The sequence below is a fragment of the Hippopotamus amphibius genome, chromosome 3, assembly GCF_030028045.1.
Source record: "Hippopotamus amphibius kiboko isolate mHipAmp2 chromosome 3, mHipAmp2.hap2, whole genome shotgun sequence".
Classification (NCBI taxonomy): Eukaryota; Metazoa; Chordata; class Mammalia; order Artiodactyla; family Hippopotamidae; genus Hippopotamus; species Hippopotamus amphibius.
The window spans coordinates 149,802,573-149,818,556 of record NC_080188.1 but is presented as its reverse complement, the minus strand read 5'-3'; the positions used below and the strand labels follow the sequence as shown (position 1 = coordinate 149,818,556).

Genomic DNA, 15,984 nt, shown 5'->3' with positions numbered 1-15,984 from the left:
CTATGGACAAGCACTGTTTTCCCAGCCCTGTGTATTGAACAGTTCTCATCTTTTTCCCACCAATGGGGCATGCCTCCTCTGCCATTTGTTAGAGTTTATGGTTTACTCACTTCATCCCTGCTCCAGGTTCTCCGCCTTGTAATTGTTAAGTGATCAGGAGGCTCTGTTGGTTGAGGTCTTGGATCACTAGACCGACAGTTGTTTCCTTCTGGTGTTTTAGAATGAACTAATGGAGGGATCTTCCGGAAGTTGAGGCTTTCATCAAAAACACGATCAACTAACTAACAGGACAAAAGCAAACCCTTATGAGCATACAGTAATTTGGAAAAATACAGATATTGGCATTATAGTTTTATAATTAGACAGAAGTTATTCCATTCTCAGTAGTAACAGAAGCATGATATCTTCAATAAACCAATTACTCTTTCTTTTTATAAGCACTTCAAAGATGTCTGTTTTATAAAATAGATGTTCATCTACATAGATTTTATTTTCAAAATCCAAAATATGTTACTATGCTAAATTTGACTCTTCCATGGATAAGGTTTCCCCCAAATGGAAAACACAGATGGTAAATAGAAAAAGCTGAGCCATGTAGATGGACAAGGAGTTCATTTTACTCACATTGCCTTACCAGTGTAAAATAATGTTTCTTTTTCTTTTAGTTTCCTATCTTGTTTTTTCCTTTTTTTCTCCCCAAATCCAGGTGCCAAATTTCTTCACAGATAAATAAATTGCAAATTATAATTAAGTTTACAAAAGAAAGAAAAATTTTTTAATTCACAAATTATTTTGGTCTTAGATAAACTTTTAGCAATGCTACAGAAATGACATATTCCAGTACAAATAATATACTGCCATCTACAGTGCTAAATTATACACATACAGTACAAAGTAACTCAGGTTTACTGAAGAAGGAATAAACTCTAGTACAATAATAAGAAATAAAGCCAAAAGGAAAAAATGGAATTCTACTCAATGAAATGTTTGAAAAATTTTACTGGGTCTGAGTGAATGTACAATCATGTTAGGTATAATTTAGTTACACAGCTGAGAAAATAATATCTTCATCACTTAAAATGTACCAGAAGAATTGTGTATGTCTTGCCACCAAGAAGATCCTTTTGTTTTTTACCAATAAGGATGATTTTTATATGCATTTACAATTGATCAATGTGGTAACAAAACTCTACACAGATTGATGAAACATCATTTACCAAATTAGACAACACATGAAGGGGAAAAAAAAACAACCAAAAAATGACCATTAAAGAATAAGATTATAAGTGTGACAAAAAGCAACTGAGAAAATTTTAGTAGTACAGTTTACCAGAATTAAATCTGTCAAAAAGGCTAGCCATTTTTGGCTACTATTGAGAACATTATTTTATAAAATTAAGGAATGATCAATATTCAATATTAGGGGTTGGCAAATTTCTTTCTGTAAAGGGCCGGGTAATAAATATTTTAGGCTTGGCAGCCATACAGTCTCTATCCAACTACTCAATGCTGACATTGTAGCATAAAACAGCCAGATGATAATTAAACAATTTAGTGTGGCACCCTCCTAATAAAACTGTAATTCATTCCTTCAAAATGCCAGTCTTTTGTTTGTATCTCTGTACCAAATCAAGAGAGCCGACATGGCCAGACTACCATTATATTTATATTATATGTTAAAGGTGCCTTCTGGAGCCATGTATGTACATGGTGCCCCTGGAGTAGAAGAGCAGGAGGCTCTGGTTTTGGAGGGGCGATAGTCTATATAAGCTAACTTACATTGCAGAGTTCACAAGAATGTTTCAAAACTGAATACATATATTTGAGTGTGTGTGCATGTGTATGTATATTTAAATTTTTGAAGAATCTTTGTGTACAGATAAATGTATGTGTCTATTCATCAACAGAATTTATTTAAAGTAGTGAAAACTGTAGAATTTTTCTCTTTCTTTGCTACTAGAAATAACTCCTAGCTAAGTATCTATGTAAAATTTACAGGAACTTTATACAACTATTTATTATTTATACAATAATTAACCAAATTTGGGTTTGCTTTTCAGATAACATTTATTTTCATATTTTACAAGGTGCTTATTTTAAATAATTTTATAGCTTCATGTTAATAGTAGACCAAATGTTAGCCTTTACTAGTTTTGTTATAAAAACATGAAAGAAATTTGTTAAAGCAAAGTTGGAAAATGCAGAGCTTCATGCAAACAAGGAGGGTGGACATAACTAAAATAAACTAAGCAAAAAGCTAAAAGCAAAAGAAATAAAGAAAAGAAAGAACCTTATGCATTTCTCCATGAAGATCTCCTACCTCTTCTCTAGTGTCTATGGCAGAGCCAGGGGTGGTGGCAGCAGTGCTTACTGTGGTACTAGGGGCAGTGCCTGATGAAGTCACTGAATCTATCTCTCCTGCTACATCGTTGATTTCCCGAGCAATGAGAGCAAGATCTTGGCTGATCCTGGCAATAATTTTAGAAAAGAAGTTTAATTCTTTCAAATAACAGGTCTAGGAACAATCATTTTGACAGAATCAGTTACATAAGTTGTATACTTAAAGATCCGTCCTCAACACTTGAGATTTTTTGGTCATGCTATTAACTATTTTGATACTCAAAGTCTTAATCTTTAATTCCAAAAATTAATAAGACTAAACTGCACATAATCTACAAGTTGTCACTTTGAAAAATATGTGTTAAACACATGAAATAGTGATATGTTTTTTTAAAAATACACTGTTAATGTTAATGACTAGCATTAATATATTACAGGAGTTCTTAAACTTTGGGGTGGTGAACAGAATTCAAGGAGTCCATGAACTGGATGAGAAAAACAATTCCAACTTTATTTTCACTAACCCTCTAATTGAAACTTAGCAATTCTTTCAATTATAAAGACAAGCAACAAATAGTGGCATTAGCAGTACTGCTGATTTTTGTCAGCAAAAGTAATCACATTATAGTTGCTACAAGTACCTCAAAAACATATAGTCATCACTATTTCAAAATTACTGCAGTTCATTAAACCCACAGCAATAACATTCCATTTAGTATGTTAACAAAGAACCGTCTATTACTACATCCCTTTAAAAATATTTTGATAACTGTATTTCAATATAATTGCATTTCTTTGTCATTCTAAGTATTTCATGTTTACGCATTTAGAAACATTCTACTGAGAAGAGTTCCCTAAGCTTCCCTAGATGGCCCAAGGGGTATATGGTACCAAAGAGGTGAGGAACTCTGACACAGCATCTCACATTATGCTATATACCATATGTCACAGTGGAACAATACGTCATTTGAGGGTCACAGGTAGAGGTAGAACTTGTGAGGTAGAGTTTATCTGACTATGAACAAAGACACATCTTCAGAGAAAGTTACTGGCTTGCTCATGACCACACAAACTTAAAAGCAGCTAAGACAGGGCCAGATTCCAGGTTTAGAGCTCATTTCCATAAAGTCATTTACTTGTATTTTCAGCCACATGGACTGAAGAACTAAATTAACTGTTAGTGATAAGTGAACATTTTCTAAGTTATGCATCCACTGCACACGATCTCAAGTGGCTACTTCCACAGGGAAGGTGTTGGAATGAGAGAATATTCGTAAGGCACCTGTGTAAACTTCTCAACCCTAAAATCCAAAGCACAAAATAACAGTTTTTTAACTTATACAAAATGACAGCTTGAAAGACTTTCAAGGAATGTAGTAATTGCATAAAAACTTAACTATAGATTTAAAAAGAGAAGCTAAGTTGAAGCTTATGGCCCAAAAGAAGCAATCTGTGGTCAATTCCTTTTTATTTACCAATAAATATTTACTGATCTGGCCACTGTGCTAGGTCCTAAGGGCTGCAATGGTGAATAAGCAGACAGGGTCCTTGGCTTTAGAAACTTAGAATTATATTCCCATATAATCAAAACTAGTACTTACCATTATATTATAATCAAAACCATTATAAAGAAGCTTTATATTCACCAACTCTAATTCTCACAACCACCTTGTAAAAGAGGTATTAATCATCTTGTTTTGTAGATGAGGAAAATCTGCCTCAGGAGAGGTTATGAAACTATTTTTCTGTCAAGGTCACAAACAGTAACTGGTGTACCTAGACCTTTCTATCTGTCTTGCTATATCTCGTATTACCATTCCACATATAATTTTTAAAAACTTGTTAACTGTTGATTCAATTCTTTTGAGAAGGGGTTTAAGCTGTTCCCTTAGATAAAATATTCTACTCTTGTAATTTCCGGAAACAAATGAACTAGGATGAGAAACAGAATAACCAAGTTTAGTAAGACAAAAATAGGCTTTTATTTATCCAACAATCTATTTTATTTTTAAAGGTTTTAATGCAGACATTTGTATGATGAAGCTTCTGATATCTGTAGAAAACAGACAAAACAAGAACAGCAATCTCAACATGTTAATATAGTAAAAATTGTACTACAATGAATTCTTAATGTATATACCACATATATTGTTTAGTTAGTAGGTACCCAAAAAACTTTCTTTTAATTTGCAAGTATGTTGTATATACAGTAGCTGTTTCTTTGCATGGCAATTCCTATTTTAAAGTTGACTGAATAATATAGACCATTAAGTTAATTTAAATCTGCACTGCTTAAAAATCTTAGCACCTACTAAAACAAGATTAGCAATTCTAAAAGACATAAAATTACTAAGAAAAAAAAGCCAAAGTTATGCATATCTTCAAACAGAAATAACAGTTTTATGACTCAACAGAGTATAGATCTATTCATATGGCTGTTCAATCTAAGTTTACAATAGTGTTTCTTTATATCTCTTGTATTCTGTGTTCCTTCTTTGATCTCCAAGCTTATAAACCCTGTTCTTATTCCCAATCTCCACCTCTACAAAATCTGCTGAAGAAGGAAATTCTAAAATGACACAAGCCTTTTATTTGAAGTTTTGCGTTCATCTGCTTCCTTTGCAATACCAATAAAAACTCAAGTCTTTTAATTAGAAAAACTAATGGATAATTTTCACATTTAATTTTATTTTATTAAAAATATGGATAATAGCCTTTAAGGAAGGAAATATAGTTTAAGGGTTAAGTTCTATTAACATCTATGCTAATTTCGTCTACCTCAGTGTCAGAACTAATAATACAATTTCAAAAATTTTGTGGAAATAAGTATGCATTATTTGCAAAAAGGTGAGGTAATAAGAAGGACATACTTTATGAAGTTTATGATTTTCTCAGGTAAACTATCTCAGTAATGTCCCCCTTCTTATTTAAATCAATTAAAGGTTATTTTTCACTGAAGGGTTAAATACAAGGGAAATATATATTAATAACAGGCTTTGGGCATACTGGAAGTTTAAAAGAAATATTGAAAATGAGAGTCCTCCTGAAATGCATGTCCTATTAATCATGCAGTATTTGCAAGTGTGACCTAACAACCATGACAGAAACAAACTACCAGACTTTATTGATTTAAACTGCCAACATTAACTCTTTTAGTTTTTCAATTAACTAAAAAGGAAAATATTTGCGTTATCTTTTTAACAGCACATTAAGTTTCAAAAATTTTCATATGTAAGTAGAGTTCCAAAGGATATACATATAAACCATGAGCATGAGACTGCCTTTGCTATTATTGGAAAAAAGTAACTGATAAGCTACTAAAGAAGTATACTAGCTTTAGAATCCTACCATTGAAGCAAATAATAACAAATCAAACCTCTTGTTACTTTAACATCGGATAAGAGATTATAACTATAATTTTACTTCACTTTTAAGAAATAATTTAGTCTACTTTTTAAATGATAGGAGTGATAAAAATATAAAATTAGTTTTAGAAAAGGCATTAAGGGTCATTCTAGACAATCTTATGTTGAATCTGACTCTATAATAAAGAATCAAAACAGTTGCCTTTGAAGAGGCATAAAGATTAACTCATATATTTGACCTGAGTATAGACTATAGGGAATGTTCACAAAAGCTTCCTACTGATAAGGAAGGTCACCCTTCTTTTGGTGGAAACTATCAGTTAATTATATGTTGATGGCATTTTGATGCAATATTACAAAAAACCTTAATGAAAGAATTATCGCAACCCACATCTCTGTGTGCATTCAATGAAAGCATGGAAAATGGAGAAATAGGTAGTCTGAGCCACAAAAGACTGGCTTAGGGTGGGAGAGTAATGAATTGAAATCGGATGCTTCTCTTGGGTAACCAAAGCAATTTAATGACTGGTCCAAACAGAGGAATAAAATATGTGGAATCTATTTCTGGCCATCAAAAGAGGTAGGGATTTAATTATATATTTTAGAAAAGTTACTTCCCATTATCTTCAATGAAACTAAGTTTAAATGCAAGCTTAGCACTAAAGCTAAGTTATATTTAGTGAAATGTAGTCTTAAAACCAAATTTATGAATATACTTCAAATAAATCAAGCAAGTCATGAAGAGGTAATAGTAAGAAGATAACTTTGAAGGTCTTAGCACACTCTTGGCCATCAATAAACATTTCCTACATAAATGAGAAAAATTAAAGAAAAAACAACCACCACCCCATGCCATTTCCACCAGACACAAAGTCTGCAAGTTAAAAGAAGGTGGCGTAAAGTCACCTGACAGGAAAATACTGCCCTTCTTCAATAAGCAAAACTTGAGATAGCCAAAGTACGTGCAAAGAGATAGTATAAGTACGCTCAGGTCAGAGAATATGATGAAGGCATAATAAAGTTCTAGGAAACGTTGAAAAACTATACAGAAACTGAAGAGTAAGTGTCATTTGAGCTTTTTGGGCAGATGTTTTGTTCATCCTTGCTATCTGGATCTGGCCTAGCCCAACAGAACAAACAGAAACAGGCTGGACCTAGATTTTAATTATTTTGAACCAATAAAGCTTAAAACTGCCTGAACAGATGTACCTTATTCCTTGATGATGTAATTTTTATCTCTATGGTCTTTTCTCCAAGATAAAAAATACTTTAGTATTATTAAAGCTCACTTCCGCACACACCTGCAAATATAGTACATCCTTTAACTGTATTGTAATTAAAAGACTTTTTAAAACTAAAACAGATTTCTATGCATAGATGTTTCATTACATTACTTTATAGATTATAAGGAAACCCATACCACTTAATTCTGGCCAGTAAATTAAATTGGCTCTTATAAAAAAAAAAAAGCAAAAAAGCTTTTAGTAATATATTAAAATTATAAGTAATTTGGTTTTTTACCATTAAGATTACCATGCATTTGTAATTTTAATCGCAAATATTATTTAGGCTTCAAAAATACCAATCATAGTTCTATTTTTAAATTTTTAAAAATATATTTGATAGGTATTCTTATTTAAATTTCACTAATAAAAACACTACATGTAAAAGATTTAGTAATAATAAAGGCCTTTTTCCTCTTGACATGAAATATCAGATGACTTTACTTTGAAGTCAATCAAATCAGGGAACAGGACTCATTAGGTAGGTGTTCTGTGACACATTTATTTAACAATCATTTCAATATTTAAAAATAAATAGACCACTTATACATCAGCGTTATTATTCTCAGGAAAAAACATTTCAAAATAATGTTTGGATTGAAAATGTGAACAAAACCTTGGCTGAGATTCTTAGGTTTCCTATTTGTATAGCGTAAGCCTAATGGAATATTTTCTAAATTACAGAATATAACATTGATTCTGAAACTCCAATTATATCTAGTCTCATAAATTTAAATTATGAGATATACAGAAAAATGAAAGCTCATGACTAAGTTCTGAATATAACCATACTTGAGTATACGCACACACCACACTGTTCTATTTGCACTCCACTTAAATATAACTAATATTTGATAGCTTACTATATGTCAAGCTCTAGGTTTTGTACATGCATCAGTCTCTCAACTCTCAAGTTGGCACTATTGTTATGTCCATTTTACACATGAGATCACTAGAGCACAGTTACTTAACTTGTCCAGGGTCATACAGACCCTGTGGGTAGAGTTGGGTTTGACTCTAGAAGGCCTGATCCCAGAGTCCATGATTTTGATCATTCAGCTATACTGAATCCTTACAATTCAGGTTATCCCTCAGAGTTCAACAATATTCTCAGTTCACTCACCATTTCCTGGCAACATCATCTAGGACCACGGCTTCAAGTATTTTCTCTTTAATTTCCAAAATGATAATTCTAGCTCTCATCAGCTTCCTATGTTGCAGAGCCATACTCTTTCACATGGCTGTTTCTTAAGTCATCATGTCCAAAACAGAACTTGTCTTCCTTCTTGTCTTTTGTCTTCCTTATTCTTACCAACATCTATTTGAACAACCACGGTGTCATTCTGGCAATCATCAAACACTGTCAACTGTACAGGTCCCTATCTCCACGTGTACCCTCACTAACACTACCCTACCTCAGGTCTTCAATACCTTGCATATTAACTTCTAGAACAGATCACTAGTTGATCTCCATGAACTCTACTCTCTCAAACAATTCTACAAAATGCCCTTCAGAGTTACCTTCTTTTAATATAGATTTTAAGTTACCTTCCTTTTCAAAAATCTTAAAGGGGACTTTCCCTGGTGGAGCAGTGGTTAAGAATCTGCTTGCCAATGCAGGGGACACAGGTTTGATCCCTGGTCCAGGAAGATCCCACATGCTGTGAAGCAACTAAGCCTGTGCACCATAACTACTGAGCCTGTGCTCTAGAGCCCATGTGCCACAACTACTGAGCCTGCGAGCCTAGAGCCCATGGTTCACAACAAGAGAAGCCATCACAATGAGAAGCCCGTGCACCACAACAAAGAATAGCCCTGGCTCACTGCAACTAGAGAAAGCCCGCGTGCACCAACAAAGACCCAACGCAGCAAATAAATAAATAAATAAATAAATAAATACCGAAAAAAACCTTACAGGTTCAACATACATAAAATAATATGCATACTTTTTAGCTGGCATTAAAAGTCTCCTATTACTTAGCTGGCTTTGCATTATCTTCAATTTGGTCATCCATTATATACCTTCACAACTATATACCTTCACATACTTGGACAAACTTCATACTTTTTAAAACCTCTTCTGTCACTCTGCCTGATATCAGCTTCACACAACACCTTTGCTCCTCTCCTTTGACTCTGAACTCTCTGAGGACATCCATGTCTAAGTCATCTTTATAGTTCACTCATGCTAAACATTACACGCTCCTTAGAAATTCTTTGTTGAGTGAATGGGGATTACATATATATACACATATATATACATAAAGAACTTATGCTACAAAAACTTGATCCAAAACAAAATTGCAGAGGTGTAAAGGCACAAGAGGATCCCACCTTTGCAAATAATACCTGCAATCAACATTAGGATAAAATATGATATTGCCTTTACAATGTAATCCTCTCCTGTAATATAGCTATTATGAACCTGTTGTTAAACTTTAAAATATTGTTAACTAGAGCTCTCTCCTAAAAAATTTCATGTTATAGTGGTATGTGTATCAGTGAATCTAAAACACTGAATATCTTTAATTAGATTCTGATTCAAATGAGAATTATATAATCTTCCAGTATAATTTTTAGGTTAAATGGATTGTATTTGATAATCTGTAAAAGTGGTATTGTAGCTTTGTTAACCCTAAAATTTCTTAGATTATACTTCATAAAAGTATAATCTAAGAAATTCCTAAGGGAAGGAAATCTGTATCTATGTTTATAGAGAAACTGAGACAGGCGCTATTGAAAGCACATGTATCGGGGTACCTGGAAAAAAGTTTCCTCTTCAAATTGAAAGACTAAATATATTATATTTTACTTATATACCTTATATTCCAGATGGAATTTTTGTGCTTTAAGTTTAAACGAAGGTAAATAATTATTATGTACAGATTTACAAAGTGTTGGTTTAGTAATACAGCTCTAAAATATAAGCAAAAAGAATGACAAAGCATTAAAACATTCTGTAAGAAGTTAAAATCACTACTATGCTTTTCAAACAAAAGTATCTTTACCTATTACTGTTTAAAAAGTATTACTCCAGCATGTGAGTTTTCTTAAGTGAAAGTGGTAGCCAGTTTAAAGAAATAAAACTACATATTTCTCACATTCTATTCAGTTTGTGATTCATAGTTATTTGAAAATAAATTTCCTCATATTAAGCAAATTTACAAGCATCATGCCTATTTAAATTTCTTAATAAACAAAAACAAAAAAGAACTTTCTCTTGCTTTGAGATGTGTGGCTGAAAAATACACCTTAAAAAATTAAATCCTAATAGCAAGTTTCATTAGCATAATTCTACTAACAAACTGGAGGAAAAAGGCATAAAATCATTAGAGGTTAAATAGCCTAGCCTTAGAGTACTACAATAGATAATAAAATATACATAGACAAGGATAATAAAATGCACATACTAATAAAGCCAAGTGAAACTATAACAAGCAGTTCTTATTCACCTTCCCATTTGTATCATAACTCTTTTCTGTTTAGGGGCAGGAAAATGGGTTTGGCCCAGAAGAAGATGTTTAGTGTTCTAGCTTGGGGTAGAGCACTTGAGAGGCAAAGCCTCCTAAGAAGCAGTAGGACACTTCAGTTCCCTCAGGCACCTCTTGAGCTCATGTGGTGAGACTTCGCCATGGGAAGGAGAAAAATGATGAGACGAGCAAGGCCTGCTATTTATTGCCAGCTGTGCCCACGAGAAAAAAATGTAGTGTTAAGATTCTCTCACAAGAGGAGTTTTGTGGGCCCACAATAATTCACGTCTCTCAAAGCACATATATGCCCATACTCTAAAATCAGAACTGGCTTACAATGCGTCAATAATTACTGTCATTTACACGGCCAAAAAACAATGTTTAAGCAGCACAATGAGATTAGAAGGGCATGTTCTTTAAGAACTGAAAGCAGTTAAAAGCAATCACAAGTGAATAGTCATTAAAGACAAAAAAAACCCCCAAAGAACCTAAACATTAAACTAATGAGCCAGAAAAAAACCAATTCACAGAAGTCCACAGAATAAAGAAAAAAAATCATAAAATCATCATAAAAGTTTATTTTTTAAAAAGCATTTATGAATTATTTTATATAAATTCTTTAATAAATGTTGTCAAGTATAAAACTTGAAGAGTAGCGTCTCAAACTTAAAGGCACAAATAATTTTAGCATGTACACAGTGAAAATGTTTAGGTAACCATGTGGCATACTGCAGTAAAATTTAATACTTTACAAACTTAAAAACCCCTTAACTATTTGAGTAGAGCCTCTCTTTAATGTTCAACTGCAATGTTATCAATTAAAAATAACATCTGCAGCATGAATTTTACTTTTTTATTATGTAATCTTAAGGTTATTATAATATATTATTTCATAGTCAAAATAATATTTTCATTTAATTTCATTAATTAAAGGACTGTACTAACTGTATCTAATGAACTCATAGAAGTGTGAGTAATAATCTGCCTACTCTAATTCTTCCTAGAGAACATTAGCAACATCTCTGACAAGTACACTATTACCTCTTTGGAAGGTAAAAGGAAAGTAATAAAAAATTAAGCAGTACAATTCTCACTTATGTAGAGCTCATACTGACTACCTTTCAAAAATTATATTAAGTGATCAGCATCTGTATGAGAAATAAGAAGTGGGGGGTTACCAAAATAATTTAATTCTACAATATGTAAGTAGCACTCACATCAAAAATACCATATTAAAAAAAAAGGGTAAAGAGTAAAAAAACTAAGTTCATAGTTACCTGTGGATTTTACTTCTTGGACTATTATATTAGTACAAACTAAGTATGAGCTAAACTTGTTATCAAGTTGAAATACTGACAAATAATTTCAACTCTTAGAGATACCCCATTAAAACCAACCTGGCTATTTCTTCTCGATGAGCAGTCCAATCTCGGATGTAGTCTTCCTGTTCTTTTATCCGGTGTTTGAACGAAGAACTAGTAGGCATTGCTGACCCAGAGCTCTGCAATCGAGTCGTTTTCAGGGCTGGAGAAGTACGTAGACGGGTATGTTTAGGGGAATTACGGTTTGATCCAAATTCATCTTCTGAGGTGGAAGCATAATCAGTAGGAAAGCGCCTCCATCTTGAATTTACTAAATTAGTTTAATTATTAAAAAAAGAATTATTATGTTATCTTTTAAAAGAGATAAAATAAAAACCATGATTTCAAAAACACCATGAGAGCACACACAGCACAATTTTCAATAACTGATGTACACATACCTCACAAAAACCATAAGTCTACTACTCCTTAAAGATAGAAACATTATACTTTGGTGAATTAAAAACAATGAGGAATTAAGAACAATAGAAAGATCACATTTTCTGTAGCACGGTGAGTAAACATTCAGATGAAAAATTCACTAATGACAAACAACTAAGCAAGCTCTATTCGTAAATGTTTAACTTGGGTACTATTTAATTGCAAATATTTCTCATTTAAGTGACGATATGGATTTTTTTTAATGACAGCAACAACAACAACAAAAATAATAATAAGGGAAAAGATTTCCTCATGCCAACTTTCAACATGGAGATGGTAAAAACCCTCTTTTCCCAACATACAAATATGCATAATTCCTGTTATGGAAATTATGCCTTTATGGCAGGAAAAAAAACATTACCTCTGTCATTCAACATCCTGTTATGCTATGATTGGAAAAAATCTTTTTACACGGTAAAAACACAACAAAGCATCTTCAGTACAACTCTGCTGTTTTGACACTGAAAGCATATGGTGAAAACAGACAATAGCAATAAAACCTACAAGCTATTCTCACAACCACTGACATTTATGGCACAGGAGATACTGACAACAGTCACATTAAAGAAAGTAGCGAGCACTTTCTTATTTAAGGTTAGTAAAGATTTAAAAAATGGTTTTGCTGACATTTGAAAATCAGAAGACAAATTAATGCAGACAGATAACTACTGCTGTTAATATGAGAATCAAACATACAAATAAAGTATGAAGCATAAAAAGGTAAAAAACAGGGAGATAATGGCTAATTCCTGGTAAACTTCACAAGGGCAGGAATTATGCCTAAGTCACTAACGTGTACCTAGCACTTAGCAGAGTGTCTGGCTAACAAATGTTTAATAAATTTTTTGAATAAATGAATTAATTCCTAGATACTGACCATTTTCTTTTCTCAAATTAGAAAAACCTAGTAAAAAGCATGAGATGTTTTTGGTGGCTAAAGTGATGAAACCCTAGCTCCTGCTATAAGTTCCAACTGCTGTTAATATTAGAAGAGTTTTCTTTATCTCCCTCTCTTTTAAAACAGAAACTGACTCTAGGCTGTGTAGGTTTGTGAAGTCTAGAATTCCTTCATCCTACTCCACTAGAATTTTATGCCTTTCCTGTCTTTTCCTCCCCAAAGTACAGTTTTGCTTGGGGCTCCGTAAGGCTGAGTTGGCTCTCAAATAAAATCGATATACACTGCCCCCAGAACTGCTTTAAGAAGGGGGAAATCTGTAATCAGGACTACATCATAAGTTAGAGCCTACCTATTTTTCTGGATTCAAACTCCTATTTGAGAAAATGAAGATATGCAGAAACTTCATGGCTTTCTGTAAAAGTGTATGTAAACCCATATATGGAACTCCAAGTAATTAATCATAGAGTTTTTTGAAAGGGGTATTAAATATAATTTCTGATTTTAACATTATAATTCACTAACATAAATAATACTTTTACCATGGTGGAAATTTACTCATTTCTAGACATTTGAAAACTCCTATAAATCAAACTGACCCTGAGACTTGAAAATGATTTTAGGAAAAGTTAAGGAACAAGAACAAAGAAGGTTTTTTAAAAAAACAGAAATACGGCAAGGCAATTAGATAAATGGCAAACAAATGTGTACTTTTTAATAAAGGCATTTCATTAAATGCTAAATGTTTTTTATTTTGCTAACCCTAGAATATGATTCATAAAAGGAAATTCATAAATTAAAAAAAGATCATTTGATTAAATTTCCTGATTTTTGATTTGGAAACTATGCAACCATACCTATAAGTGAAAATTGGAGAGAAGACAAAACCAACAACAAAGAGTTTTAATAAACTGCAGAAGGTATGAAAACATAACTCAGGTAGTTAATGTAGAGGTAATTTAGAGAGAACAGCATCAACGGCTGATAGATTTCATGAGTGGCAGAGCACATTAAAGCAGAATGAGAAAGTGAGAACCAAGTGCTCAATGTCAGGTGACAATATATAAGTTGAGCCACATCAGAATTTAATTTTAACAGTCCAAGTCTTGAGGTCAGAAAATCATTACATTTTGGAGAAAAGAATAAAAGAAAAACTTCTTTTTCAAATGAAATTCATAAGCTTTCCACCTATTTTTATAGGTGGAAAATCAAGAATCCAATAAGAATACTGAAGCTTCTAATAATAACTTTTAAAGGGGGAGAGGCAACAAGGGGGGCCAGGTGGGAGGCACAAACTGTTGGGTGTAAGATGGGCCCAGATGTATTGTAGAACACGGGGAATATAGCCAATATTTTGTAATAACTGTAAATGACAAGTAACCTTTAAAATTGTATAAAAATTAAAAAATAATAGAAGGAAGGAAGGAGAGAAGGAGGGAGGGAGGAAGGGAAATAAAAAGAAAAGCAACCAAAAGAACAAAGCATATCTTAAAACCTGAAAGGTAACATATTTAGGCTTGTGCTCCTAAAACTGAGACGTAAAATGAGTAGGACATAGCAGAAAATAAAAATGTGATTAATAAATCTTCAAACAATTAAAGGTTATCTTTACCAACAGAAAGCATATCATACATGTTGTGCTATGAAGCAAAGCTCAAGTTAACCTTTGGACAAAACTTGGCTTGTGTAGCAGCGAAGAGTAGAATTGAGCAGTGAAATGATGACTACTGGTGAAAAACAGGCTGGGAAACAGAGTTTAAAGCCAGGACTTCCGACCTGTTATTTGTCAAAGAACTCTCAATACCTCTGCTTTCTCAATCTTTACTTCCAAACTGTAGCAGCAATACATTTTATCTGAAGAAAAATCTCTATAATCTGCTAGCTATTGCACAGGAAACTTCAAGTAAAAATGTTTTTAACTTTTTCTGATGCCTACCTATTTCATAGAATTTAAGAATAAAATGACTTTAGACATTAATAGTCTAAATTCTTGAATTTATAGATAAAAATCAGGCCTAGAAAGGTCTTGCCTTGCTTAAATCAAAATTTAAGCCAGCTCTACTGACTCCTAGAGTGCAAAACTCATTCCAAGTGCTTTACAATCAAATAAATATTTTACTTTAAAAAAAAAAACATTTCAAGTTAGGCTCATTAAAAAAAGAAAAGACATCCTAAACTTCTCATATAATGATTGTTTTTGTGATTTTTAACAATGCTGAAATTCTTTTTTACTTTTTTTCTTGAATTTTACCCTGCTTAGGTAAAATCATTTAGAGCGTTAAATGTAATTTTATATCATTAGGCTTATCTGATATATTGGTACTAATAAGGCATTTCAGATAAATCCTTAAATTGAAAACTTGTATTGAAGGCATCTGAAATGCCATTCTCTAAGAAGCTTCTTGGGTTGGTGAAGCGCTGGACAGCACATATAATAACATGAGAAAAAGTTCTAAGATGGGCTTCATTAATTTTGTAGTTAACCTGAAAATTATTTTAGTTATTACATTAGTTAAAAACTCATTTTAGTTATAAAATTATGCAACACTCCCTCTTGTGGAAGTAATAAACTACTACATTCACTAAGAAAACATACCAACCATGATGCCTGAAAAGGAAAAAGTTATTAGGATCATTTATCTGTGAATGCTTTGATTTCTTTTACTGTTAACCAAAACTCTGTTGACATCAAAACACATCCACATCTACAGATAACAAATACATTTCAGAAAACAATGCATTTCCATACTTATATCAGAATATTTTTTAGGGAAATTACGCCACAAACACATTTTACATGTGTATTTATAAGCACGTAGCAATAAGATC

At 32.6% G+C, this 15,984-nt stretch overlaps 1 protein-coding gene across 12 annotated transcripts in view; it reads right to left on the bottom strand.

Annotated features, from left to right (window-relative positions):
* CEP170 (centrosomal protein 170) overlaps positions 1–15,984 on the bottom strand; it is a 138,107-nt gene that overhangs the window by 17,225 nt on the left and 104,898 nt on the right. For 6 of the 12 annotated variants that reach the window (XM_057727396.1, XM_057727399.1, XM_057727405.1 and 3 more), the window contains 3 exons: positions 11,856–12,090; positions 2,291–2,468; positions 111–281 (listed from right to left, as the gene is read on the bottom strand). In XM_057727396.1, the coding sequence (XP_057583379.1) occupies positions 111–281; positions 2,291–2,468; positions 11,856–12,090 (584 nt within the window). Of the gene's footprint in view, positions 1–110; positions 718–2,290; positions 2,469–11,855; positions 12,091–15,984 lie in introns of those variants that run through there. The other 6 variants (XM_057727398.1, XM_057727400.1, XM_057727404.1 and 3 more) reach the window with 3 other exon arrangements.